This window comes from Anopheles ziemanni, chromosome 3 (genome assembly GCF_943734765.1).
Source record: "Anopheles ziemanni chromosome 3, idAnoZiCoDA_A2_x.2, whole genome shotgun sequence".
NCBI classification, from domain to species: Eukaryota; Metazoa; Arthropoda; class Insecta; order Diptera; family Culicidae; genus Anopheles; species Anopheles ziemanni.
This window is the reverse complement of record NC_080706.1, coordinates 33,029,062-33,055,240: the sequence shown is the minus strand read 5'-3', so window position 1 is coordinate 33,055,240 and position 26,179 is coordinate 33,029,062. Positions and strand designations below refer to the sequence as shown.

The 26,179-nt window shown below is 47.4% G+C and overlaps 8 protein-coding genes across 8 annotated transcripts; 3 read left to right on the top strand and 5 right to left on the bottom strand.

The window, feature by feature from the left end:
* The first annotated feature begins 64 nt into the window (after window positions 1-64).
* On the top strand, window positions 65-1,208 carry LOC131289577 (abasic site processing protein HMCES). The gene is made up of 2 exons (XM_058318865.1): window positions 65-138; window positions 202-1,208. Exons 1-2 carry the CDS (start codon window positions 119-121, stop codon window positions 1,160-1,162), a joined length of 981 nt encoding a protein of 326 aa, XP_058174848.1. The 5' UTR covers window positions 65-118; the 3' UTR covers window positions 1,163-1,208.
* Window positions 1,185-2,196, bottom strand: LOC131284584 (translation machinery-associated protein 16 homolog). Its single transcript, XM_058313447.1, has 3 exons — window positions 2,164-2,196; window positions 1,700-1,785; window positions 1,185-1,632 (listed from the first exon to the last, which is right to left on the bottom strand). The coding sequence occupies exons 1-3, from the start codon at window positions 2,194-2,196 to the stop codon at window positions 1,185-1,187; spliced, it is 567 nt and encodes a 188-aa protein (XP_058169430.1).
* Window positions 2,197-2,218: 22 nt separating this feature from the next.
* Window positions 2,219-4,935, bottom strand: LOC131289576 (epoxide hydrolase 4-like). The gene is made up of 6 exons (XM_058318863.1): window positions 3,809-4,935; window positions 3,562-3,660; window positions 3,297-3,484; window positions 3,097-3,229; window positions 2,617-3,025; window positions 2,219-2,544 (listed from the first exon to the last, which is right to left on the bottom strand). Exons 1-6 carry the CDS (start codon window positions 4,055-4,057, stop codon window positions 2,360-2,362), a joined length of 1,263 nt encoding a protein of 420 aa, XP_058174846.1. The 5' UTR covers window positions 4,058-4,935; the 3' UTR covers window positions 2,219-2,359.
* A 3,132-nt stretch (window positions 4,936-8,067) lies between these two features.
* Window positions 8,068-10,372, bottom strand: LOC131289312 (elongation factor 1-alpha 1-like). The gene is made up of 3 exons (XM_058318543.1): window positions 9,550-10,372; window positions 9,268-9,473; window positions 8,068-8,532 (listed from the first exon to the last, which is right to left on the bottom strand). The coding sequence occupies exons 1-3, from the start codon at window positions 10,370-10,372 to the stop codon at window positions 8,173-8,175; spliced, it is 1,389 nt and encodes a 462-aa protein (XP_058174526.1). The 3' UTR covers window positions 8,068-8,172.
* Window positions 10,373-17,287: 6,915 nt separating this feature from the next.
* Window positions 17,288-22,648, bottom strand: LOC131289724 (GRIP and coiled-coil domain-containing protein 2). The gene is made up of 5 exons (XM_058319027.1): window positions 22,462-22,648; window positions 22,288-22,396; window positions 17,978-22,221; window positions 17,801-17,909; window positions 17,288-17,732 (listed from the first exon to the last, which is right to left on the bottom strand). Exons 1-5 carry the CDS (start codon window positions 22,486-22,488, stop codon window positions 17,686-17,688), a joined length of 4,536 nt encoding a protein of 1,511 aa, XP_058175010.1. The 5' UTR covers window positions 22,489-22,648; the 3' UTR covers window positions 17,288-17,685.
* Window positions 22,649-23,031: 383 nt separating this feature from the next.
* LOC131284583 (armadillo repeat-containing protein 7) lies at window positions 23,032-23,680 on the top strand. Its single transcript, XM_058313446.1, has 2 exons — window positions 23,032-23,183; window positions 23,244-23,680. Exons 1-2 carry the CDS (start codon window positions 23,075-23,077, stop codon window positions 23,678-23,680), a joined length of 546 nt encoding a protein of 181 aa, XP_058169429.1. The 5' UTR covers window positions 23,032-23,074.
* A 692-nt stretch (window positions 23,681-24,372) lies between these two features.
* LOC131284582 (follicle cell protein 3C-1) lies at window positions 24,373-24,921 on the top strand. The gene is made up of 2 exons (XM_058313445.1): window positions 24,373-24,385; window positions 24,443-24,921. Exons 1-2 carry the CDS (start codon window positions 24,373-24,375, stop codon window positions 24,919-24,921), a joined length of 492 nt encoding a protein of 163 aa, XP_058169428.1.
* A 50-nt stretch (window positions 24,922-24,971) lies between these two features.
* On the bottom strand, window positions 24,972-25,848 carry LOC131286173 (large ribosomal subunit protein eL42). Its single transcript, XM_058315091.1, has 3 exons — window positions 25,753-25,848; window positions 25,341-25,514; window positions 24,972-25,252 (listed from the first exon to the last, which is right to left on the bottom strand). Exons 1-3 carry the CDS (start codon window positions 25,753-25,755, stop codon window positions 25,115-25,117), a joined length of 315 nt encoding a protein of 104 aa, XP_058171074.1. The 5' UTR covers window positions 25,756-25,848; the 3' UTR covers window positions 24,972-25,114.
* Window positions 25,849-26,179: the final 331 nt, after the last annotated feature.

Sequence of the window (26,179 nt, the reverse complement as noted above, 5' to 3'; positions counted from 1 at the left end):
ACTGTCACTTTGCGGCGCAATTCGATAACGTTCGATGCTAAACTGATCCTAGCGCATGCTACCCATTGTTTCAAGGAATTTTACGAGATAAACGTGCTCGGTTTCTGTTCAATCCATTATGTGCGGTCGCACTTGTTTGTAAGTCATCTATTGGCATATCATATTGGCTAATGTTCATGCTAATTCATACCTGTTTCGTAGAACGCTTGAACCAAAGGAGTTGGAAGGTTGCTGCAAGTATAGGAAAAATGAGGAAAGCAAACCAGAAGCACCACGCTATCGCAACGAGTTCAATTGTGGCAAAAAGTACACACCTTCGTTCAACGTGGCCCCCACAGACGTAACACCGGTGCTGGTTTCCGCTGTACACTTCGATGATTCAACCGATTCTGCCGACCGCTTGTTGGTGCCAATGATGTGGGGTATGGTACCCTGGTGGCACAAGGGAGACTATGGAAAACACGGCCTAACAACCAACAACTGTCGACTGGAGGGGCTGGCAATCTCAAAACTCTACGGTCGACCACTTGCCGCTGGCCAACGCTGTGTAATACTATGCGAAGGTTTCTACGAGTGGCAAACAGTCAAGCAGATGAAAGCTTCCGATCGCCCCGCTTTCTACGTCCACATGCCACAGGCTGGGAAGGTGAAGGTGGAAGACAAAACCACCTGGAAAGGCGACGACGGAGAACAACTACAGCTTTTGCGAATGGCGGGTCTATTCGATGTCTGGGAAAATGTGCACGGAGACAAACTGTATAGCTACACGGTGATCACGTTCGAGACAGTGGGTAAGTTTGCAGAAATACATCATCGCACGCCGGCAATTCTCGAAACGGATGAGCAGGTTTCGGATTGGTTAGATTTTAAGCGCGTCCCGGCCAATAGGGCGATAAACCTTCTACAGCCTCCCAAAGTGCTGCAATGGTTTCGTGTGTCCAATATCGTCAATAACTCGCGCAACAAGTCAGCACAATGCAACAAACCCATACAGGAAGGAAGTACAAAATCACCCCTGGTTCCTAAAAGTAAACTCATGCAGTCTTGGCTGGTAGTAAAGAAACGAAAAGTCGAGGAAACTGATGATAAACCAAGTGTAAAAAAAGAATTAGAGCATGAACCACGGGAGAAGAAACCCAAACCAGATCCCGATAATTGCTGAATTGGCTATAGTGAAAAGGCATTTATTCAGTCATTTTGTCCTCTTTTGCCATCGCGTTTGATGCTTGAAGTGATTTCCTTGAGATGAATTTTAGTGTTAAATGCTGTATACTGGCCGCATTGCCATCCCAGTCCTGGAATAATTTGAACTGTACCGGATCACACAAATCGGGAAGTTCGAGGCCACCGCCGCTGTTGAAGTTTTGCACCTCACTTCCTAGTGTCGTTTTAATAACCGATTCTCGTGCTGCGTGTTGAGTTGCGCGATGTTTTCCGATTGACTGTACGATTTTAATTTGCTCGAGCTCCTCATCGAATCGCTGCAGATACAGATCGATGAGCTGTTCATATTCCGACGGCTGTAGAGGTTGTTCTCGGCCTTCCAGCTTTTCCGCAAACCATGCTAACTTCTTCCCGATAATGTTCGCTTTGGCCGCATGTCCCAGTTTAATCTTCTCGCGATTACTTATCCTGCAAAGAAACCGTTCGTCGTTTACAAACAGCTCTGATCATCCGATGCAAGGAAAACAACACTTACTTCTTTATCTTCCGAGCCAAGGCAAGAGTTTTCCTGCTTTGGGGATGTTTACATTTTGCTAACTCTTTGATAACTGTTTGTTTAGGCTAAAAATGAAATACATTCTTTATTGTACACTATTGAAACACTGCAATTTTTTAACTTTACCATGTTTGAAGCAATAATTCGCCGATTTTCTGAAGCACACCACGAGTTTTGTTGTGAACCGTAGAATACGTCAAATACAAGGTTTATATAGAAAAGTAACGTACGTTACACACAGCCATACACGATAGAGATCGCTTGGATGACAATCTCGATCGGGTTGGACATTTCATAATTTAAATTTGTTGTATTTTATATGAAATTTAATTTAGTTCAAGAATATGCACAAACACTTCTAATTTAACACTCTTTTCACATTCTTATGTTAATTTATTTACATATTTTATTTTTCTATAAAAAGTTTTTATTCGGATCACCACCTTTGTAAGCACTAGATCGTCAGGAATGGGCATATGAGTATATCTTAATTTTAACTATACAACTAATATTTCACACTGCAATGTCACGCCACACGAATTTCACACGTTCCACAAAGCAACTTTTAAGTTATGTTGAGAACCCTTGGATTGAAGTAGTAAAAGTAGATAAATTCGATGCATTCGACAGGTCGGGCAGTCAACCTTTGATCATAAAATTAGGAACTCCATTTAACGGGTTAGCAAAGGCGTAAGTTTCCCGAAGGTTGTTTCCGAGCTTAACCGTACTGTTGGCCACGGTTCCTATGCCTCCAAACATACGCCCTACGAGACCCCTCGAGGAAGTTGGCTGGATTTCTGATGGTTTTTGAGAGAACTTTTTTCCTAAAAGGAGGGGCAATGAAGAAACAATGTCATGCTAAGAATAATTACATATTTTAAAAGTATTTTTCTTACCAATAAGAAATTTAAGTAGGGTACTGTTGAACTCCGTTGCCATCTCCTGGTGCGGCGCGCGACCGGACTGTTCAATGATCTTTATCATAACATTTTCACAAAACTCGGCACTTTTCACCACCGTTTCCAGTTTGTAGAACCGATCGTCGTTCCCCGCAATGATCAGACACGGGCACTGGATGATCTCCCCTTCCCGTATGCGGTAGAACAGAAAGTTTCGATAGTAGTTCAACGGCCCCCGCCAGTCGTCCGTCTGGCAGAAGCTATACTTGTACGCCTCCATCAGATTGTTGGTCATTGAACCGTTCGTACCGGAGAGGTAAAGTTTCTCCTTCGCGACGTGGGGATAGCAGCGACGCAATATTTTATCGGCCGTGTGCTTAAGCTCCATTTCCGGTAATACTGGCAACTGCAATGCAATGAAGATGGATGTTAGATTAAATGTTCTCATTTTGATTCTAACTCGAACATGAACATTACCTGCACAAACTCTAACCAGTTTCGGTTGAAAGGTGAACTTTTTGGGAGATTATCCCACAGCAGGTTCGGATGCGGCGTGGACACGCTCACGAATTTTTCAACCATTTCCGGGTTGGTGTGGGCAAAGTACCAACTGGAAAAGCAGCAAAGTCAAACATGTTAACACCCGTTACGAAATACTCCTTTCGTTAGTCACCTACCCAATAGTTGCCCCCAGGTCATGGCCAATGATGGACACACTTTTAGCACTGATGGCAATCAGAAATTTGCGCAAATCCTCGCACACTTTTTTCGGCGTGTACTCGAACCGCCAGTGCGGCTTGTCGGAATCATTGAATCCTTTTAAGTCCAGTGCGATAACGTGAAAATAATGAGTCAGCTCCGATATCTAGAGATACAGTGGAAGGATTAATGTTATTATGTTTTGATTTTTGAGGTCAGATTCCAAACATTCCACAAACACACCTGATACCGCCAGCCGAACCAACAATCCGGAAATCCATGCAAAAGTATCACGATCGGGTTGCTACGATTGCCGGCTTCGACGAAGTGTAGCTTTGTGTTCTGTAAATACAGCAATATGATGGCCATGTTACTATGATGCTGATGATTATTTAAAGCACGTGCGTAACAATTGTTTTGAAGGGCATGGAGTATTCGTTGTATTTGAATCTTTAGTGGTACAGTCACGTGCTTCGTTCCTTCACCTTACCTCCAGCTTGACGTACGAATGCCGGCCCAAGTTGGTGTCGGTCATGAAGATCGGTGGTTTGTTCGGAAAGTCGGTGCGCTCAATAGTCCGGCGCATGATAGCGGTTGGGTTCACCTTGCACTTCACGCTCTCGTACAACCACTTGAGGAGGATCACAAAGTTGGCCAACAGGCAACGGAGATAGATTTTTGTGATTTCCCACTTCGGGAGCACCTCCAGCACGTCATAGTCTTGATTTTGGCCCGCCATTGTCTGTTTGTGTTTAAATTTATTCGCTTGTAACGTACAGCACGATTCTTACGGACGAGAAGATCACAATAAAAACACTTTTCTAAAATCACTGCTGGCGCCGAACCGGTACGGCAAGACCACTAGTCGATAATTATACACACACGACCGGCATGACCGGGCACACACTTGCGCACGTCGGACGAGTGCAGTTGCAGTGCGAGGTGCATTCTACCGCATGTTACGTCGCGCCGGAACGGAACCGAGCACCGGGGTCACCGCGGGGTGACGATAGGACGATGGTCAGCAGATGATAGTGTTGCGGCGTGGATGCAAACACTCGCACAACAGGCTTGCCCTCGCCTTTGCGTGTACGTTGTGGTCGGCTTACGCGGAGAGAATCAGATGAATGCTGGAGTTTGTTTTGCTCGTATGACGATCCCGGATGATTTGACACCACTCGACCGAGTGATAAGCGTTTGCACCACGGTGACCACTCGCGCAAAGGTCCAGCCGACATTGACGCCGATCAAGATGAATCAGTTGACGACATGCTTCGGGAGTGGGTAATTAAGTTAGCACATTACAATTTACTCCCGTAGCACTGTTTAAACTGTGGCACTTTTGCACCGTCACGACGCCTCACATTAAGAACGAAGGATTTATGAAGGTAAAAATGTAAAACGGCACCAAGAAACATCGGATGTTCCTTCAACGACGTGCTGCTACGGACGGACTGCCTCCGTTCCAGGATGGCCCGACTTCTCCCTGTTTGGACGCCACCGGGGCCGATTAACCTCTGGGCGGCTCGAGCTTCGACACTGATTGCGATAACGGGCGACGAGCACGAGGAAGATCACACCGTGCCGTAATCGGTTCCCTTTTATAACCACCACCACCACCACTACCTCCGCATGAGTCGCAGAACCGCTTGTTTTTTTTTTTTTGGGACGCAGTTCAAATTATTATCACGCTAATGTATAGATTTTTCCCTTCACCACTCCTTTGGTAGAGTATCACTGATTTGCTCTTCCCGTTCAAGCGTGCTTCTTGTTTGGTTGCTGTTGGCCAAATAAAAATTCAGCATCAACCAGCGGACCACCACCGTTACCGGAGATTAATGCTGCTGGTTCACCCTCCCGGACTGTAGACACAACAACAAACCACTGCACACTGGATAGGCGAAAAGGTGCACCAGAGGGGAAGAGGCACAGAATAAAAAAAAAGACGCAAAAGAAAAACTCCTTTCGCTATCGCTGACGAAAGGCAAACATGATGGGAAGAAGGGACGATGCAATAATAAAGCCCGTTTGCACACGCTCACACTCACAGGGCCCTTTCTGCCCTTCGTCACACACGAAACCCGCGTGGTCCGATACCAGTTTCCCGCCACCGTCGCTGTAGTGGTGCGAGGTGTGCCACGCTCCGGGGCCACCAGAGACACACAACATACAAATTATGTCAGTCCCGACGGTCCGCGGCGGTGCGTCCCTTTCGTCTCCGGAACAGGGGCCGTCGACGCAGCGTGGCCGGCAAACACACACAACATCTGATGGCAATCTCCGATTCGAGAGGGTTTAAAGTCCACTCCGTGCGGTTCGTTCGTTCGTCACCGTTGCTTCGTCATCACCACCCTGCCTACCCAGAGACGATCTCGATGGGGTGGTAGACACGTTGATCACGACGATTCGGAGCCAAGTGTTTGGCAACGGCACCTAGCGTACAAATATAGGTCACGCGCAGGTTTGAACGTTACAACTCAACTCAACCGATCGACGACTACCGTTGGCGGAAGGTGCTTTAAACAGAGGACAGCATGTGCGTAAGTAGTGCACTCGGTGCCAACGACGGTTCACGTTGGTCAATGTAGTTCGATGCACTAATTTGATTTGTCGTTCTCACCTGGAAACATTCACCAGGGACGACACGCGTCCAGCGAACGTAACGAACCGACAGATAATGGTGAATCCGGCACCAGTCTGACTTATTACGTTCCGCGTCCTCTTCCCACTGATAATCAGTTCAGTTAGGTCCGGGGTATTATGGTCTTGGCGCTCGTCTTGCTCTGCTAGCCATGCGTTTGCTTCAGCACATCAGCTGAGAAGTCCGGTACATAGCACGGGTTTCGTTGAGAAGTCTAATTAAAACAATTTATTTCTCAATATTTAGACGTACGAAGTTTTTGGTTTTGCTGTTGAACCAAATTTCAAAGCCTCACCAATTATTTGTAAGCCTTTCTGCCAATTTATTTCCAGGTGCTTTCTGTTTTCGGCTTTTCATAGTGATTACATTTATGTTCACATACATACTTGTGTGTGTGGGTTTTTTTTTTTTGTTATTTTAAATTGGTTGCCATCCAATGGATTTTTGTTTTGTGTTTGCTTATGTTGGCGCAGTTGCTGCGTCGATACTATCCCGTTTTCAAAGCCGGCAACATTGTGCTGCATATGCTGCTGCGTAAACTGTCCACCTAACAATGTTGTACTGGATTGCGATGGGTACAAGAAACAAGTAAAACCCCCCGTACGCTCGTAGAAGAGATTTATGGCCGGAAAAGATAGAACTTTTGCATCCCACTCCTCCTACATCGCTTAAAACTGTGAGGAACCTGAAGAAAATTGCAAACCTTGCGGGGGACGTATGCAAAATTTATGAAAGCATCTAACCACCGTTAGTGCAGAGTGAAGAAAATAAGCGAAACGCTCAACCATCCGCTGGGAAGTAAAACGTAAACCAAAGGAAACGAAAATACACGGCTTGTTAGGATCATAAATGGTATTTTTCTTGTTCATTTGTTCGTATCATCGATTCAGTGCATCCTTGGTTTTTACGAGTCTTTTACGGCTTGTTTTGTTTCGCTTCCCACTTTCCCTACGGTGTTCCTCAAACGAACGCATCTAGTAGTAGTTTAAAATAAATCAAACAAATCCAAGTAGTTTTCCGGGGGGGCTCCCGCCAATCCTACAAGTTAGTTGCTCAATTCTTTGTGTTGTTTTTCTTCATCTTCTCTGTCTTTTAAATGTATAATTTCCTTCCTTGTTTCAATCAGTTCAGCATTGCATTTTATTAGTTGCTATCGACTCTCTCTGTTCCGGTTGTTCTGTTTGCCGTTTGCCGTTGTGATCGGAGTCTCGATGATCGTAGCAAACGTCGACAACGGTGACAATTGCTAGGCAGCTGTACTAACTTCGCGCTTGATGCTGCAGTGGCAGCAGGCCGATGTTAATGGCGCGCACGCTGACGGAGGCTGACCGACGGGTTGAGCGTTGGTTGGTGGCAAATCCGGCGCCGTGCAGCATCCGTGCAGTCTCAGTAGCAGCAGCAGCCCCATAGATGGAGACGGTGGTAATGGCGAGCGCGACGACGGCAGCGACGATGATGCATTGCTGCATGTGGACGACAACGATGGCGGCGGTGGCGTCGTTGACGGCAGTGCGAAGCACCACATCGTCCCGCCAGCCCCCGATGAGCGTCCGGTGGTCGTCATCTTTCCTCCGAAATGCTTTCCGATGGTGATAAAATAAATTAGTTACCGATGAAAACAGCGACAGTGAGGGCGATGGTTTGAGGGAAGAAATGAACCCGCCGGACAGCGGAGCGAGCGGGTCGGCCACCGCGGACGGCTTCTGCGGCTGGCCAGTGCCGGTCGTCGCCAGGATCGGGCACGTGGGTTTGCGCCATCCAGCCACCGACAGCCACCACACCTTGCCGGCATCACTGCCATTGAATGTTGACGATGGGCGTTGTTTTAAATTATTACAATCGTAGGAGTTATCAGTATTAGCATTGTTAAGTGGTAGTTTATCGTTAATAGTAATTCTTAGATTATTATTTAATAATAATAATAATGAATGATTTCTCTTCAGCTGCGCCATCGGCACGCCATCATCGCCGTGCCCTGCATCGTCATAACCATCATCATCATCAGTATTATTCTCTAATAATAACGTTGAGAATTGGATATCATTTGTTATCGCTGCCGGCACCACTGCTATTGTTGTTGCTGCTGCTGCTGCTGCTGCCGGTGCTGGTTCTGCCGCTAGCGTTGTTGATAGTACAGCTGGCGTGTTTCTCTTCTGCTCCTTCTGTTCCTCCGCGGCCTCTACGACTAGTGACGGGTGTTGCTGTGTCTCTAGTTATTTCTTCTTCTGGGCCTTTTCGGCGGCCTTCGTTACTTTACCGCCCGACGCCTCCTTAAAGTTGACCGACTTGATGACGCCGACGGCCACCGTCTGACGCATGTCGCGCACGGCGAACCGACCGAGCGGCGGGAACTCCTGGAAGCTCTCGACGCACAGCGGCTTGCTTGGCACCAGGTTGACGATGGCGGCATCGCCGGACTTGATCGACTTCGGATTCTCCTCCGTCACCTTGCCCGAACGGCGGTCGCACTTCTCCTTGATCTCGGCAAACTTGCACGCGATGTGAGCGGTGTGGCAATCGAGCACCGGCGTGTAGCCGTTCGCGATCTGTCCCGGGTGGTTCAGGACGATGACCTGCAAGGGGATAGGGGAAGGACGATTAGCATCGGTTGAATTGTACTGTTCGGGTAAAGTTCGTTAAGAAGTAAAGAACACTTTGAACGCTCCGCAATGTCAATTCACGAAGAATGAAACGATGAAGATCGGCAGTACCGAAAAGCGATAAGTAAGTGTTGATAGACAGTAGTGGCACGTGCGTCACAAAATCGTCTACCACTTACAAAGACCGTGGACTAATCTAAACCGATTCCCTGTACACGAGATCGTTCAAATCAGCTGCGGTGGTTGATCTTTTCATTTCTTATGCCTCCCCACGTTTGCGTGGCATTTTCCAGGCTATTAGCATTGATAGTAAAAGTTATGAAACGGGCTAAAGTTTAAACGATCGCCTTCTGAGACCCTCAACTCAATAGCGCAAATGTCCAAAAACCAACAAAGTCGTTAGCCTTTGCTAGGGAAATACTTTTCACGAGCAAAAATCGTGTCAGGTCGTTTGCGTTTGCTCGTAATTATTTTTTCCAAGAGTGAACATCTTGGCGGGAGGTTATATTTTCGTCCACCAAACACAACACCATGTGCGCGTCGGGGAACTTTGTGGCTTTTAGTTTTGCTCGCCGTAGCAAAATTCCAATCGGCGAAGAATGGAACACGAAAGCGGACGAATGGCGTTTTGTGGTGTCCAAAATTAGCCATTTTACGTGGCGCTGCATGACGCATTCGCTGCGAGAGTACACATCTGGCTTCGCTTACCTGAGCAGTGAAGTCGGCAGCACCCTTCGGCGGGCTTGCCTTGGAGTCGCCGGCAACGTAGCCACGGCGCAGCTCCTTCACCGACACGTTCTTCACGTTGAAGCCCACGTTGTCACCGGGCAGGGCCTCGGACAGCGCCTCGTGGTGCATCTCGACCGACTTTACCTCAGTGGTGATGTTGACCGGGGCGAACACGACCACCATACCTGCGTGTAGGGGGAAGAGAGGTGAGCACATCTGGAGCGATAGTAGCGGACCGCATGGGGGTGGGGCTGGACCTACCTGGCTTGAGGACGCCAGTTTCAACGCGACCGACCGGTACCGTACCGATACCGCCGATCTTGTAGACGTCCTGCAGGGGCAGACGCAGCGCCTTGTCGGTTGGGCGCGACGGCGGCAGGATGTTGTCCAGGGCCTCGATCAGCGTCTTGCCCTCAGCCTTGCCCTCCTTGCGCTCCACCGCCCATCCCTTGAACCACGGCATCTTGTCCGACGGTTCGAGCATGTTGTCGCCGTGCCAGCCCGAGATCGGCACGAACGCGACCGACGCCGGGTTGTAGCCGATCTTCTTGATGTACGACGACACCTCCTTCTTGATTTCCTCGTAGCGCGCCTCGTGGTACGGCGGGTCGGTCGAGTCCATCTTGTTGACGCCGACGATCAGCTGCTTGACGCCGAGCGTGAACGCCAGCAGGGCGTGCTCGCGCGTCTGGCCGTTCTTGGAGATGCCGGCCTCGAACTCGCCGGTACCGGCGGCGACGATCAGTACGGCGCAGTCGGCCTGCGACGTACCGGTGATCATGTTCTTGATGAAATCGCGATGGCCCGGCGCGTCGATGATGGTGACGTAGTAGCGGGACGTCTCGAACTTCCACAGCGCGATATCGATGGTGATACCACGCTCGCGCTCCGCCTTCAGCTTGTCCAGCACCCAGGCGTACTTGAACGAGCCCTTGCCCATCTCCTGCGCCTCCTTCTCGAACTTCTCGATCGTACGCTTGTCGATGCCGCCGCACTTGTAGATCAGGTGGCCGGTGGTGGTCGACTTGCCCGAGTCGACGTGGCCGATGACGACGATGTTAATATGAGTCTTCTCCTTGCCCATCTTGCTGCTGCTGCTGCTTCTACCGCTGGCTCAGAACAAAACAATCGAACCCAACTGAAAACCCTGCTGCTGCTTTGCTGCTGTTGTGTGTCTCGCCTGGTGTCTGGGGGAGGGACGCTGCTCCGAACGGACGCTCACTCGTACGATTTACCGAAAATCTACAGCACGGGCGGAAAGAACAAGCGGAAGGAAGGCGGCTATTACTCAATGTCGACGCAGGATTATTTTTATAAAATTCGATCTGAAACGGTACACCCCAACTCGGGGCGGACTTTTCTGCACCCCGCCCTCCCACCCACGTTGCGAACCTTTTCCTCCTCTTCGCACTTGATGTGCTTGAACCGGGCAGTGATCTGCTTGGACTGAACCATCAGGATCCAGCAGACGTACGCCATCAGTATCACGTGGAAAATCTTCATCCTTCCGAAGACTTCCTTCCAAACACAACTAATGTCCACACCGATGCGATACAGAATGCAGATTCCCCAAAGCCAGTGGGACCAACAACAAGACCGGTTGCTTTTTGGCACAAGCTCTCCAGGTGAAACAAGAAATTCTGGACTTGCGAAGGCGCCTCACTTAACACCTTCGGCTAACTCCCAACAAGACTGCTCGTTTGGACGCTCCGTTCTAGACTGATCGCGATCGTGCCAGGCGGGCGACTGATATGACGGCACTTTCGAGTTTTCGTAGCGTCCGAAAAACGCATCCCTGGCGCTCTTCCTGCCCCATCTGAGCGTGTAGTGTGTGCGAGTTCAAACAAGACATCTTCTTCTGAGCATCTAAAGTTGCTCCATGCACCGAGCATCGGCGTGAGCGGCTTGAAAATGATGTAAATGTTTTACCATTCACACGAACAGGATAGGGAATTTTATTGATTTTTGTAAGTTTTTATAGTAACTGTACTTTAAAAAAGAATTACAATATTTAACCTACTTCAAAACTTCTGACATATTTCAGCTTGTTCTATATTTTTAGTTATTTGGAAAAGAACAAATTTTACATGTAAGATCAGAAAAGGATCCTGAACATTCAATAGACTCAGGCTGAAGCCGTTATTAAAATGTCCTCAAAAACTTCCACCTTTTGACCATAGTTCCGATCCTGTTCACGTTGCGTCCGCATGGCTGTTGTTTGCGTCCGTGGTTGAGTGTGGGCCGTGCGCAGAATGTGTGCGCAATCGGTGGTTTTGTGCACGTTATCGGGGACTGATGTCTCGGGTCGGGTCATTTGGTGGGCATTTTTTGTTCGTTTTGTTGCTGTTCTTTCCATTTTCTCATTGATTTTTTTCATATCAACGGAAACGTTCGCCTTTTTTATGAGCGTACCTCTGGTGCCCTCAAAAACGGCACGAAACGCAAACCGCGCACCGCGTGCCACTTTTTAGCGCCAAGCTGTTAAATATCGGCGTTTAACACTTCGTTGGCCGGTCACGAGTAGGATCGTGTCTGGATGTGTTTGCATGTGGACTCGATGAATTATTTGTAGTGAAAAATTTTGTAATTACATTTATTAATTTCATTTTACAATTACCTAACTGATATACACCAAATCACTGTGTACACGTTTATTCTAATGGCTTTTTCAAATTAATAAAAACATCAAGTGATGGTTAAAGAGTCCATAAAATTTAAGAATTAAATTAATTAACAAAGAAAAAAAACTTTAACGCAAACAAATACCATTGATGCAGGTGATTTGGGGTAATTCCTTTGACGAATGTAAACAATAATAACGACTTAATCACGAGTCTGCAAACGAAGCGTTTGTTTTGTGACCCGATTTGTTTACCAAAGTTAATATTAAAAATACATCCCCTTAACCGTTGAACATTGGCGCTCAGTTGAGAGTCCATTTTGGGCAAACAAAATCCCACCGTAGCCGGTTTAGTCCGGTTCTTCCGGTAGTTCCCTTCGGATTGTTTTGGCCAAAAACAAGTGCCCCCTTGCCACCGTTCATTCATAGTTTTTAGAGCACACAATCAGGAAACCATTCTAGGAAAAGGTTTCATTGATTGTCCTACTCGATTTATGTACCGAACATCAGGCAACATCTTTCTATAGCTGTACCAATTGTTCCATGGTGATTTTTTTACATCCCACTTGCAAGATGGCTTCCACCCATGAGGCGTTCAATGTGACACAGGAGATGTATGCAACTGTATCGATTTTCTCCTTCCGGTCGCCGGTGCTTATAGGCAAGCAACGGTTTGCAACGGTTGGTGTGCACGTAATCACGGGTGTGTCCCGCTTCTCCAGCCAATTGCAGTGCATAATACACCCCGAGCGGTTGACCAGCCGATCCGACCACGAACCTTGTACCGGAACGCGTGCAAAGAGTTACGCGATGCGGAAAGAAAAGTCATTTACAATCGAATAGAATTCGTTCTTCCTGGCAACAGACTGGGCAGCGATTCGAGCCATTACCAGCGGCTGTTATCAGGACATTTTTTGGGTGCAAAAACAAAAATTAAAAAACGAAACCATTTACGTTGAGAATTCGACACCATCCTCCCCAGGGGGTCGTCGTGGCGCAAAGGCGCGTGATAAGATGCCGATTACGAGTAGTGAATAATATTTCCGCCTGCCTAATCTACAATTGGCAATGGAAAGAAGATTAGCCACGGTTTCGTAGCGGTCGAAAATGAAAGCGAAGCCAATGCCTGATAGAACTGTCTTTGACGGGTGGCCTATCATGCTCCATTCACGTCGTGCAGAGACCACCATCAGGAGATAAGACACTCCAGTCCTTGGAGCTCCTTTTTTTTGCTTCCCTCTTTTTCTTTGTTTTCTACCAGAAATCAATAATTATCACTCCAGCGAAAGCGCACATCCTCCACCAGCAAGTGTGGGCAAGTGGAAGCGAGTCTGCGATGGAGGCGCCCGGTACTGGACGACGACGTCTGACTCAAGTAACCCCCGCATGGAAGAGATGCTTTCATTCGGTTTTTCATCCGGGGGAGACGTCGGCCACTATGAACCTCGATGCGCTGGAATGCTTGCATCATCCACTCCTTGACCCCGCCAATGCGGAAGGCGGTCACGGAGGTCGATGGCAGGCGCCAGGATCAAACTACCGATAAAATAGCGAGCTACGGTCATGCGCGCTAGCGAATCCTTTGGCGGAGAAATACGGACCGCCGTGTGGGAGAATGAACTTGGGTGTACTTTTTCCTCCATTCGAGGGAACTTACTTTTCCTACCGTGAGAAGGTGGAAATGTTGAAACATTTTGTTGCGACCTTTAAATAGTGGCATTTTGGGAGAACTCGTTCTAAACCCAATCAAAATCTAAAGGACGAGTTGTTTATGCGACATCAAGAGGATCACTCGTCATGTTCATCTGATGTCTTGCGAAAATCGTAGCCACCATTGATTTTCACACTCTCCTGGAGGGAGATCGTTGCAAGGGCTGGAGAGCAAAATGAGATTGGATTTTCGATTCGACGAGCAGCGCCATCTTTGGAACCATAACGGAAGCTGGTACGATGTGGAGCTTGCTTTTCATGTCGTAATACCGTGGCACAAGTGCAACTTCTCAAAATATCCTACCTACGTAGCAGGCGGCTGGAGAATTTGAAATTAAATGGAGATGGTACAAAATATTGAAATGCGATTTCCTGGGTCTTCCAAAAGGACCTCAAAGTACGCTGGTATTGTGTAGTGTCCAGCAGGTTCACACCGCACGGTTATCGATTTTCTCTGCCACACACAACCACACAGACTCGACGACGTACTCTCAAGTGCCTTTGGTATGAGGCTGCGAAACCTAACCTCTACTCGGTCTGTGATCCAAGGCGGCCATGATGGTTTCCGACTCGTACACTTTACCGGTTTGGTTTCCTTATTATGCGATCGGAGAACAAACGATTGCAAAGGCAACGGGTGAAACAAGAACATACTGGCGCGTGAACAAGTCTTCAGGGTGTTGGTAGAATTGCTGTCGTGAATTTTTCCTGTACCACCTTCAACGGTCTTGAAGTGCGGAACATTGTACATCGGCCAATGGTGGGTGATGATGGTGTTGGTTGGTACTATTCGAAACGGTAGACATCTTACTTTTCACCGTCGTCGAACGACGTCTGATCCTGTCCTTCAACGCGGAGCTCCTGTGGGGCCGTTCCCCTCCTCCCCCTGCCTCTCCTCTTCGTACGTTCCTGTGAGGTTCTTTTATTTCACCACCCTGTTTCCTGCAGTGACTCAGTGCGGTTCGCGTACCGAGAGTGACATTGTCAAGGCACGACGGGAACACACGTCGTCGGTATAAATATAGAAAAAGCACATTTTCCCATCGTTCGGGCACGTCGCGAGAAAATGGCTCGAGTGCGTGCGTGTCTGTGCAAATGTATCTGCTTCGCGAAACCTAACCTCACCGGCAAAGGCGTAGTGTGCCGCTCACTACAACAAGATAGGCTTCTGCGTTTCGCAAAATGAAAAAAAAACACACTATCCAAGCCACAGACCACGTTTTCCCATCGTTTGTTAAAATTGGTTGTCTACTTACGGGGTAATTGAAAATTGCGCACTCTTCAACACTACCCAGCCCTTACAGCTGCGTTGGAAACTACACCGTGCAAGGACGAATTCACACCAAGCACGTTCGCTGTCGCTAGCGGAAAACTTTGGAATGAACCGCTGGAGCCCAGCGAAGGATTTCGAGAGCGAAGGACCGAGCCTGCCGCATCATCCGGTCGTCCTGCTCGCTCACTTATCGGGAAAAGTTGCCCGCCGGGCCTGCCCGGCGGATGGTGCGTACCCTTTTCGCGAAACTTGCCGTTGTCCCATTCTAGCCCATATGGCACGACGTGTTTGCTCCACGTCCAAGACTACTGCGATGTGCGGAAAAAACCTTCCTTTTTTGCATTGGAAAAAGAATGTTCTAGAATGTGCCGAGCCGGTCGGGATGTGATTAATTTGCCTTTCGAACGGTGGTTTAGAATACACGAGCCTTGACTGGGTATCTGACCACGTTTGCTTCATCTTCACTACCTGCCCCGGGAGGGAAATGAACCACATTCGGGAGCGGGAACGGAAAATATCTGCCCGGAAAACTTTCCCTAAATCCATAAGCCCAAAACCATTCTAGCGCTACGTTGACGTGAAAACTTCTGGAACATCCAGCACCACAGTTTCGTCCGGCAAACACAGACGGGCTCTGTTGGCCACGCGGGAGGAACCGGAAGAAGAAGGACTCGCTCTCGCCGGGCAACGTGCAGTGCCACATTTCGCGTAACGAAGCACATCACGAATATCACCCGGCTTTCAACACACCTTTTTTCCAGCAAAATGGCAATCTGCACGCCGGGCACAACGCTGATTATCACCGTTACCTTCCTGTTTCCGGCCGCTGCGTTTGGTTTTTCCAGAAATTTTCACCCAACATAAGGTGTAGCGCGGAGGAGCACACAGAAAAACGTTCCACTTACCACGAGCACAAAGGAGTGAAAGACCGAATTTTCACTTCACCGGCACATGCGCGCCCATCCGTCACGGGGGAGATGATAGCTGCTGCTCGAATCTCACGTCAGGGCCCCTTGGATGAATATTCCTCCTTTCTCCCCATCCCCCCCCACACGTTGCCCGTCCCGTTACCTTCTGTTGTTTTATTTCTCAGCGGGAGCATGAATCCCTCCCCCGGGGGGGGATGTGGGCCCTCAACTGCTGTTCTGAGTTTCGCGACGAAACTCATCATGCAGCGATTGCAGCCATTTTCCATCACCTGCACCTCGAACGAAACCCGGCACCCACCCCTCGGGGTCTGGCATGAGAGGGGACGTCTGACGGGGGGTACGGACTGACGACCGACCGGCCGGTCCCCGATGGTTCACTCGCTAAAGGAACCGGCATTCAGCTCGAAATCAATGAACCCCCCTCCCAGGACCGGGTAGGAAAAGCAAGGAGGAAAAATCAATCGATAAAACTTTCGCTATGATACACATTTTCCCTTTGCCACCTTGTCAACCTGTCTTCCTGTCGGCTGGCAAACTCCAAGTGGGTGCACACTTTTTTTTTCAGTATCAAATAATCAAATGTGAATAAATAAATAGTTCGCTGCCGTCGCATCGCAAATAATAAATCACATTCCCAGCGCCTCTTCGCTGAAGAGCATGAGCATGACCGCACCAGAGAGCGGTGCCACATGATGAACCGTTACGCGAACATGCCTCGTCGACATATATCTGAGGTGATCTTGGTGATGGGAAAAACAAATGGGAAAAAAATAAATAAATAAGAATAATCGAAGGAAAGGAAAAGCGTAACAAATTTAAAGACTCACATCGCGAATACGCGAGAACAGAAAACGTGCCTCCCCACACCCCCTCCCTCCGCATCCGGGGGACAGACGAAACTATGTATATCACATGGTTCCGTCGATCTGTTAGCAACAGAAAACGGAGCAGGAGTCGGTCGGACGGGGAACACAACAACGAAGAAGAGTATGGCAAAATCGGCGCATGTTTTTCTCACCAGATGAGGTGCGCGCTGCTACTGAATCCGTATCTTTGTCTTTCGCTCCCCCGGCTTGGCGGAAAGGAAGTGAATGAATCTGGTTTTGCACATGCCAAATTTTCCGTTCGTACTGCTTCTCTGCTCAATAAGCGACACATCTTGGTACGCATCTTCGCGAAGAGCTGAATGAAGAAGCGGCGAGAGAAATTTATGTGCTCAACATGAAGATAAAATTATACATCTCTCGCTGGTTACGGGATGAATTTGTACGCCACTCTAGGGGGGACACTTTGGGAAAGATTGTTTGTTCCCCGAAATCCTATACTAATACAGAAACGGGTTTTTCCGATTGTGAATGTTTTGTGTTTATTGCAGTATATCTATTGCTTCCACAAAATAGCGGGCTTATTTAACCTTCGATACCCAAACAGCAGAACGAATATATTATTATGATTTATAATGTAGTATATGCATAACGCTTAATTTGCCGTTTGATACCTAATATATTCACCCTAACGCAATGTAACGGTTTTACCTTTTTCAATAAGTATCCTTCATTGCAAGAAAGGAGCCATAAGAACACTTTGATCATTTACATGACGCCGAACACACACTGCGTTGGAAGAAAGGCTCTTTTAAAATACAGTACAGGAATGCTAAAATATTGTACATCGGACGGGATACAAGAGGAGTTTAATGGTTGTTGCGGTGTGTGGGTTTTTATATGTGGCATAGGAACACAACCGATCGTGATGCAATGGGAAAAAGGACCCCTATTTAAACCAGGGAATGACGGGAATTATCCGTAGTAGTGAACTATCGATCTGCCGACAAGCACGTGTTGGCACCGTGGACGAGACACGTTTTAGCTCCACAGGAGACCAGTCCAACCACGGGATGCTGCGTCGGTGCCTACGGGGAAAGAAATAAAACCAGCTATAAAACGACTACTTTTTCGAATTTTTGTTTCGAATTCATACCTTTGGCTACGTTCTGTAACTTTTGTGTCTCTTCGGGGCTAAGCTTGAGGATGGTATTTAAAACCGGCACCAGTCGCGACCTCTCGTCTCCATTATTTAGTGTTATAAACTGTAAAAAAAGAAATTAAGTAACAATTAGCTAACTTTTCATGTCATCGGGGTTCTAACTCTCTCTACCTTGAATATCACATTTTTCAAATATTCCGAATTATGCACATGTGCCTCTCGCTCGATGGAACGCTGCTGCCGGCGGACCTCCTCCTTCAGCATCTCGTTCAGCTGCGTTAGCTTGGCCAGATCCTGCTCCGCCTCGGCCAGCACCGCCGTCAAATGACGTACGCGACTTTCCTGCTTGCTGAGCTGCTCTTTGGTGTGCTGAAGTTCCACCGTGGGGGATGGTTCTCTACCGAAAAACGACGACGACGACTGGTCGCCCTCGCCGTCCCCGAGCACTACCGATGCCGTCTCTTCGAACGAGGAGTTCAGCAGCTCGTCCAGCGGAATAACATCCCGGTTGCTGCGTCCCCTCACTGTGGAAGTGGAGGACAGGTTTCTCCTCAGCGTGCCCGCCGCCGTACCGGATGTGGCCAACGCCGTACCAAGGCTGGTGCTTTCTGAACCCTCGCCCTCTTCGCGTTCCATTAGCAGCAGGTTCACCCTTTGCTCGTCGGTAAAGCTAGACCGGTCTCCTCCACCTTGCCGCCCCCCTGCCAGTGCAATTGGGATGAAACTATTGCTGTTTTGTAGATTCACTCGGACCGACACGCTTGGGCCATCCAGCGTCGCCTCAGCACGGTGTCGCGCCGTAGTTTGCAGCTGCTCCAACTCTCGGTTGTGCGCTTCCTGCAGCTCCTCCAGCTGCTTTTTGTAGCACTGGATTAGCGTTTCGTTCTGAATGCGGTGCGTTTTTAGCGTTTCCTGATGTTCCAGGTTCGTCTTACGTGTTTCTTCCAGCAACGATTCATTCTGCAGACGACTCTCTTCCAGTAGTGCAAGCAGTTCCTTGCATCGATTCTGAGTGCGCTCTCTTTCGCTTCTCAACTCTTCGTTGGCCTTGGACAGATCGCCGATCTGCTTCAATAGAACCTGTTGCTTCGCTTCAACCGCTTCCAACGACCGTTGCACTTGATCGAGCTCCTCCTCCAGCTCCTTCTCTCGACTGCTGTCCTTACTTTGGTTTTGTCGTAGAACCGACTGCGCCCGAATCTTATAACTTGCAAACTCGGTGCGCACATCCTCAACCTCCTGCTGCTTTTCCACGATCGCTTTCCGCAACACGTTTAGCTCATCCTCCAGTGTAAGGTTCTTTTTAAGAAGATTGCTTTTCTCTACCTCCAGCGCACCGCACACCTGCTCCTTATCAGCGGCCATCTGCTCCAACTCGACGCGATTGTTTTCCACCCTCTGCTTCAGGCGATCGTGCTCGTCGCCCAACTCCTCCAGCTGTCCCATCAGCTCAACCCGCTGATGTTCGCTCTGGCGCAGCTTACCCTGCATCGTGTCGGCTTCCTGCTTGAGCTCGCGCGAATGCTTTTGCTGCGACTCGAGACTTTCCTCCAGCAGGACCAACTGCTGCTTGAGGCTTTTGATCGATTGCTCCTGCACGTCGATGGTACCCTCCAACTCCCTGACCAACGTTTTCTTGGCCTCCAGCTTTGTGTTTAGCTCGTTCAACGACCGCTCGTACGCTTCCATCTCAAGGCTTAGTACGTTTGCTTTCTTGACCGCTAGCTTGGTACGGTCGAGCTCTGCTTTCAGCTCTCTTTGCAGCTCCTGCTCGTCGGCAAGTTCCTTTTCTTTGGACTTTAAGCTTGCCTTAAGGCGCTGATTTTCGGCATCGATTTCTCGCTTTGCCAGCTGAAATGCGTCTTTCTCTCGCTTCAAATTCTGTATCTGCGTTTGGTACTCCCGAATGGCGGATTCTAGCGTGGAACGATCTTTGCCGGTTTCTTTAACATCTTTCTGAAGCTGCTCCATCGTGGCCAGTTCAACTGTCTTGCGATCGAGTTCCTCGTGGAGCGTTACCATTTCCTGACGCAAGTTTTCCAGCCGATCCTCCAAACGATCGTTCTCGGCCTGCAATGTTTGTAGGTTTTTGTTCACTGTTTGTTGTTGTGCCGTGGCATCGACTGCCACCGGATTGGTAGTAGTGACCACAGCGCCAACAATAGCGGCAGCATTGGATGCCTCTTTTTCATATTTTTGCAACATAACCGTTTGTTCTGCGACCTTTCTCTTCAGTTTCACTGCTAGCGATCGCAGCTTTATGTACTTTTCTTCGAAACTTTCATCCACCTCACGCATCCGCGCAACGTCCTCGACGCGCGAAATGGTCGACGTGGACATTACATCACTTTGTGCATCGAAGCTTATGTTCGACCGATCCCTTATCGTCGCGAGCTCGTCCCGTTGTCTCTCCAGCTCCGCATCTTTCTCATCAACCGTACGTTGGAGGTTTTCGATCTGGTGCTTCAATGGCTCCACGTCAACCGTTTCGACGCGGGAAAGTTTCTCCTGGAGTTCAGCAATTTTAGAGACTTGCAGATTAATGACTTCACCACGTTCTTTAAGTATTTCGTTGATTTCCTTCAGCTCAGACAGTAGTTCAGCATTTTCCGATTTTAAAACATCCTGTTTACCATTTGAGGATGCTAATTCTTCCTCCAATTGTTTCACTTGTTGCTGCATTTCCTTATCGTTCGCTTCGCGAGTTTGCCGCTCTTCCACCGCTAATTCATTCCACTTTTCCGACAATGCTTCATTTTCCCGTTGTAATTCAGCTATGAAGCTGCATTTTTCGTTTAAACGCAGTGAAATTTCTTCCACTTTTTGTGCTTCCTGTGCCTGCGCATGTTTCAGATCATCGCTGAGACGTATTCTTTCGGCGTCAAGCTCTTCCAACTGCTTTCTTGACGATGCCAACGTATCCTCCAGCTGTTTATTACGTTCCTCCAGCTGGTTGGATTTGGCGATGCTGTTTTTCAGCTTTTCAGCCAACTGACCCAACTGTGCTTCCAGATTTTCATTTTCTACGATAAGTTTCTGCATCACAGCTTTTCTTTCCTCCAGCTTTGCGGTAGTTTTTTCCAACTTTACTTTCTCTTCCGAAAACTTTAAAGCAACTTCTTCTAAATCGGCTGATCTTTGCACAGTTTCAACTAACTTTTCCGACATGGTATCTATCGAACTTTGTAGTTCGATGACTTCGAGCTTCAACTGCGCAGCTAATTTACCAGCTTCTTCTAGTTTGCTAGCGAGATGGAGCTTCTCCTTTTCGCTGCTTTCAAGCTCCTGTTCCTTGGCCTTTAGGTCATTTTCAATCAGTTCTTGACGTTTGCTGTTGCGCTCTACTTGTTCTGTCGTTTGCTCCAGCTTTTCTTGCAGCACTTTCACTTCTTTTTCTAGATTTTCCACTCGTTTGTCAGCTTTCTCTAGTAGCTCTGAATTGGCTTGGCTGTGGAGGTCCTTTCGTAAATTTTCTTTTTCATCACGTTCAAGTTGTAGTTTGGTTTCGTATTCTGACAGCATTTGTTGGTTTGCTTTTTCCATGTCAACATACTGAGCGTTCAAATCCTCCAGTTGTTTTCTCATCACAGCAATCTGATTCACATCACCAACGGTAGTCAAATTTGTGCCATTTTCTTCCTCAACGTGTGTAGTGGAGCTATTGTTTGCGCCAGGTGAGAAAGACGACAGTCGACGGTTCAGTTCTACATTCTCAGCTTGTAGATCATCTGATAATTTGACTTGCTTTGAAAGTCGTTCCTCGAGGTCACTTTTCTCCAACTCAATGGTGCGAATTTTGTCGAACAAAACATTTGACGCATTGACCAGTTCCTTCTGCCATTTGGGTACCTGCTCCGAATACTCTTTGACAGTTTTGAGCAGGATTTTCCGGTCCGACTTTAGGATCAGCAGCTTTGCGTTGATTTCTTGCACTTTTGCCTTGTATAGTTTTAGTTTGCGTATCAACTTTTCTTCCCTTGTCGAATGGACGGAGTCACCTAAAACTGTTTGGCTTCCCTTCACCTTGATAAGTTCCTGCTCAATCGCCACACGTTCTTTCTCCAGCTTCGCGTTCTCCTCCTCGAGCTCCTTGATACGTTCGGCGGCGTCGGTGGCCTCTTTTGTGTAATCCGTTGCGTTCTCTTTGAAAGCATCCAACTCTTTCTTAAGTTCCTCAATGTTGGCTCGAAGTTTTTCACTATTTTTCTCATGCGACGATTGCTCATCGATGAGCTGTGTTTTCAATTTTTGCAGTTGCTTTTCCAGCTCATCGACTTTCATAGTCGCTTGGAGCTTCTGATCCATATATGAATCGGCCACTTCCTGCATAGCCTTGATACACTCCTTGTCCGCATTTTTCTGCGTTTCGTAGTGGCTCAACTGCTCTTTTAGGCGGCGGTTTTCCTCCAAGCATTCTGAATAAAGAAAAGGGGTGCTTTGTAAACAACGTCTTCAATATTTCGACGAAATCGGTTACTCACCGTCCTTCACTTGCTTGGCCTTCTGGGCAATCCCAAGCAGTCCTTTGCATTTTTTTACCAAGTCCTCCCTGCTCAAGTTGTCGAAGGGACTGGGCTTGCGGGCAGCATCCTAGTAAATGTAGGACATTCAACATAATTGAAGGACATCAGCAAATGGTACACAAGAATGAATACCTGGTCTGGCCCTTGGCTGGTGTTCATTGTTTTTCGTGTTGTGTCGTTTGTTTGACGTGAAAAACGTATCACAGAGTCGAAGTGAAGACGATATATTAATCCATTATACAATAAGACAGCAGGGGAATAGTGAAATGTGAAATTGTGTTAAAATAGAAATGATCAAACTGTGCAAATAACAGGATAGTATCACTTTCACAGGAAATTTGCCAACTTCATTATTATTGTTGTATTGACACTACGTGTCAGTCAGCTGTTTACAGGCTGTCACAAATTCTGTTAACAAGAATCTACTAGTCGCATGGAAGACAAATATAATTACTGAAATCAAGCCGTAAAAAGTGTAGCGATGTATGAGCATATTTAACCAATCTTCGCTAGCTAATACGTTGAACACGACCGCAAAAATATTTAAGAAAGTAAACAGATGAAATCAGAATGTTTAGTGTCGCAGTCTTTCCACGACTAGGTAGATGTCACAAGATCATATTCACGACGGCGTTTTGTAAACACTACAGATTCGGATTAACACAACCGATGCCGGTAGGGAATTGAAATCCATTAAAAGATAAAGGTTTAACGTGTTTCCAATTGTTGTTCATTTCAACACACTATGTTCAGTACGCGAGAGCGCCTAAGCCGACGTACTCCACAAGGAGGCATTAATCGAAAGGAATACATTCGTTTGCTTGTGGATGAGTACTATGAAACATCGAACTTAGGTACATGTAATCGGTGTTCCGTTGGTAGTGCCTTCTTATAAACCGTGTCTACATTTTCAGAAGCCCAACAGCAAGTAACAGCAAACTTGGCAAACTTCGCATACGACCCCATTAACTGGCAGTACTTACAGGAGGCCAAAGCACACGAATTGTTCTACGACATTTTACAACAGTCTGGGCAAGGAGTTGTGGATCGTTTACTCGTGGTGCACGCTATCGTGGGATTAACGAATATATCGTTACATTCACCCATAGCAAAGTTTATCGAACGCAGCAACGGATTGCAGCAGCTCCGAGAGCTGTTAGAAAAGCATAAGGACGACTGCGAGATTGTATGTAACATCGTGACTTGCTTGTTGTTCCTATTGAACGATGCTAGAACACACATTTTGAAGCAAGACGAAAGTTTACTGAAAACTTTAACCGAGCTGAAAAAGACGACCAGCATCAGAATATTACATTTAGCTACGGTGTTATCAGAGGAGCTTGGTCAGTAAAATGTTGGGAATGTTGTTTGTTCGGAGGATGAGCACAGGAAAAATTCTACCAGCGGTTGGCACTGTGATTAGTTTATCCAGGACGTTTCGCGAGGACGATTTAAGAAAGTTTATAGCGCTTACAGGCGACAGCAATCCTATTCATGCAGTTAGCGATGGACCTGCAAATGAAACGGCAAACACCAATCATGAAACATTCGTGAATGGTGCATTGCTAAATGGCGTCATTGCTGGTATAATAGGCTCAAATTTTCCTGGTTACGTAGTTACGGCCCAGAGTTTTCGTTTTCCGCACCGATGTCACTTGCACACAGAAGTGCAGTTCAGTGTGAGGGTTGCGGAATTGCGGAAAATTGTAACGGTTTCGTACGAAAGCAAACAAAACGATTGCATTGTTTTTGAAGGTACTGCGAAATTGTTTTCAGTGCGGAAAAGACAACATTAGCAAATTGTTTGGTGTGGTGCGAACTCCGGCACAAAGTTGATAGCTTTACAAAAATGAAAATATTTTTAAAAAAATAAATAAACATTTAAAACCACAACCGAGTAACAGGAAAACTGCCAACCGCAAGGGAAAGCAAAACAACCTGATTCGTCGTTAGGATAACTTTCTACTTGTCTTGACTTTCTTCCTTAATTCATCGTGCTGCTTCAATATTTCTCAACCAGTTCCACTGCGATACTTGTAAAAGATGGACCCACGAAGTAAAATCGTCTTCCTGGTGCTTTGCATCCTTTTTCTCTCGCTTATCGCACCAACAGGTGCCAAATATTCCCGCTATCGTTTGTTGGACACCCAACGAAATACTGCCTCCAGTGTACCGTGCACCTGTGCCATTTTCCTAACAGGACAATTCAACCGAGTCAATCGTACAGAACAGCCGAAGGGCAACCCCGGTATACAGTTGGAACTGTTACAACACTTCCCCTGCACCGCTTCCGGGAACAAACAGTGCGCGAACAAGTGCTTGGATGCGATCGTCAAACATTTACCCAATTCACAGAACGTGATATGTGCCACTATTGACCGGGATTGTTTCCGGGAACGAGCGTATCTGTTCTATCAGAACTGCGCCCCTCGGTGGGTGAACAGTAACCTCTCTGCCGGAAAGGAATTCTGCTGCCAAAACGACGAACCGATGCGATGCAATCTGATGGCCGAATTGATACGACAATCGTTACACGAGAGCACTAACAACACGACCGTAGGCAGCTCCGAGGAGGACACATCACGAGAGTGATATTGAAAAGTGAACGAATAAAACATTATGCACAAAACGAAACACTCGAGTTTTGAGTTGTTCCTCACATCGTGAGTAACATGGGCCCTGCCCGTTAAATTAGCACACGGTGATAGGAGCGCACTCCGGACAGGGCCCTCCTTTTATTCCCGATGCAGCGATCATCCACACAGCAGAACATTCAATAACCAGCTTAGAACTGAATCATCTGTCCCTTGCGCTTCTTGTCACCGCCAAGTTCGAAATGTTTGCAGCGCTTGAGCGGGGTTTGTTTGCGGTACTTGCAATCGACGCATTCCATACGGAGCACAATTTTCTTAGTGGTCTTAGCCTGAAGAGGAGAAAGCAAAACGAACAACGTAAGTATATCTGTGATGGGTACTCAAGGACCAATTGTTTTGCGGAATCGCGTTTGTTACCTTCTTTCTGAAGATGGGCTTCGTTTGACCACCGAAACCTTGCTGTTTACGATCGTAACGACGACGACCCTGGGATGCCTGTCGCTCCTTGGACTTCTTGTACTGCGTAACCTTGTGCACCTTGTGTACCTTGCACTTCTTGCAGTACGTACGGCGCTGCTTGGGCACGTTCACCTACGGGAAATAGATTTAGAAAACATTGCAATTCAATAGACATCTTTCACCGCTGGAACCATAACCTAGGAAGCACTAGCTCGTTGCGTTGTTCAATAAACAAACCGAAGTTCACCGTTAAAAGACAATCTGAGCATATGAAACGCGTGCCATAGTTAAGAGTAAAGTTTTTAATATAAAGATACGCGATGGGGTTTACTCGTATAATCAGATTATTCCAAATTCCCGCTGCACGTACCATTTTGGATGTTCTCGTCGATTCAGTAACAAACGAAAAGAGGAAGCAGGCCGCGATAAACGTCAAACATTCGTGACAGCTGACAGAACAGCAGTTTCCGGCCCGTACGTAAGCAGCCTAATTTCTGTTGGATAAGATTTTTCAAGCAATTCAATGTACTCGAATCTGTTTGTCATTTACAATATAAAAAGGTAAGCTCATAGGCTCATCGTGGCCATATTGCACTGCAACGCTACAAATTAAAAAAAATATAATCCCGGGTACTCATAACCAATTTGGCTGCCTGCAGCGAACCACACCAAACGGAACCTAGCTCAAAGGGGTAAGCTTTTGGTGAAGTACTCGAAAAGAGATCGAAAAGGTGCTCGACTTTTCATACTGGTTGAATTTTGTTGAGCAGTTATCAGTTAATTCAAGAAGAGCAACT

Bases quoted from the DNA above. Each gene is read 5' to 3' on its own strand.
- LOC131289577 (XM_058318865.1), top strand. From the start codon at position 119: ATGTGCGGTCGCACTTGTTT. The intron at 139-201 runs GTAAGTCATCTA...CCTGTTTCGTAG, and splicing joins ATGTGCGGTCGCACTTGTTT to AACGCTTGAACCAAAGGAGT.
- LOC131284584 (XM_058313447.1), bottom strand. From the start codon at position 2,196: ATGCCCATTCCTGACGATCTAGTGCTTACAAAG. The intron at 1,786-2,163 runs GTGGTGATCCGA...TTTCATTTTTAG, and splicing joins ACGATCTAGTGCTTACAAAG to CCTAAACAAACAGTTATCAA. The intron at 1,633-1,699 runs GTAAGTGTTGTT...GTTTCTTTGCAG, and splicing joins TTGGCTCGGAAGATAAAGAA to GATAAGTAATCGCGAGAAGA.
- LOC131289576 (XM_058318863.1), bottom strand. From the start codon at position 4,057: ATGGCGGGCCAAAATCAAGACTATGACGTGCTGGAGGTGCTCCCGAAG. The intron at 3,485-3,561 runs GTGTGTTTGTGG...CTGTATCTCTAG, and splicing joins GGTTCGGCTGGCGGTATCAG to ATATCGGAGCTGACTCATTA. The intron at 2,545-2,616 runs GTAAGAAAAATA...CCCTCCTTTTAG, and splicing joins CCTACTTAAATTTCTTATTG to GAAAAAAGTTCTCTCAAAAA.
- LOC131289312 (XM_058318543.1), bottom strand. From the start codon at position 10,372: ATGGGCAAGGAGAAGACTCATATTAACATCGTCGTCATCGGCCACGTC. The intron at 9,474-9,549 runs GTAGGTCCAGCC...CCCTACACGCAG, and splicing joins AACTGGCGTCCTCAAGCCAG to GTATGGTGGTCGTGTTCGCC. The intron at 8,533-9,267 runs GTAAGCGAAGCC...ATCCCCTTGCAG, and splicing joins CTGCCGACTTCACTGCTCAG to GTCATCGTCCTGAACCACCC.
- LOC131289724 (XM_058319027.1), bottom strand. From the start codon at position 22,488: ATGAACACCAGCCAAGGGCCAGACCAG. The intron at 22,222-22,287 runs GTGAGTAACCGA...TTCTTTATTCAG, and splicing joins GGCCAAGCAAGTGAAGGACG to AATGCTTGGAGGAAAACCGC. The intron at 17,910-17,977 runs GTAGAGAGAGTT...CTTTTTTTACAG, and splicing joins TGAAAAATGTGATATTCAAG to TTTATAACACTAAATAATGG.
- LOC131284583 (XM_058313446.1), top strand. From the start codon at position 23,075: ATGTTCAGTACGCGAGAGCGCCTAAGCCGACGTACTCCACAAGGAGGC. The intron at 23,184-23,243 runs GTACATGTAATC...CTACATTTTCAG, and splicing joins CTATGAAACATCGAACTTAG to AAGCCCAACAGCAAGTAACA.
- LOC131286173 (XM_058315091.1), bottom strand. The intron at 25,253-25,340 runs GTAACAAACGCG...TCTCCTCTTCAG, and splicing joins AGCCCATCTTCAGAAAGAAG to GCTAAGACCACTAAGAAAAT.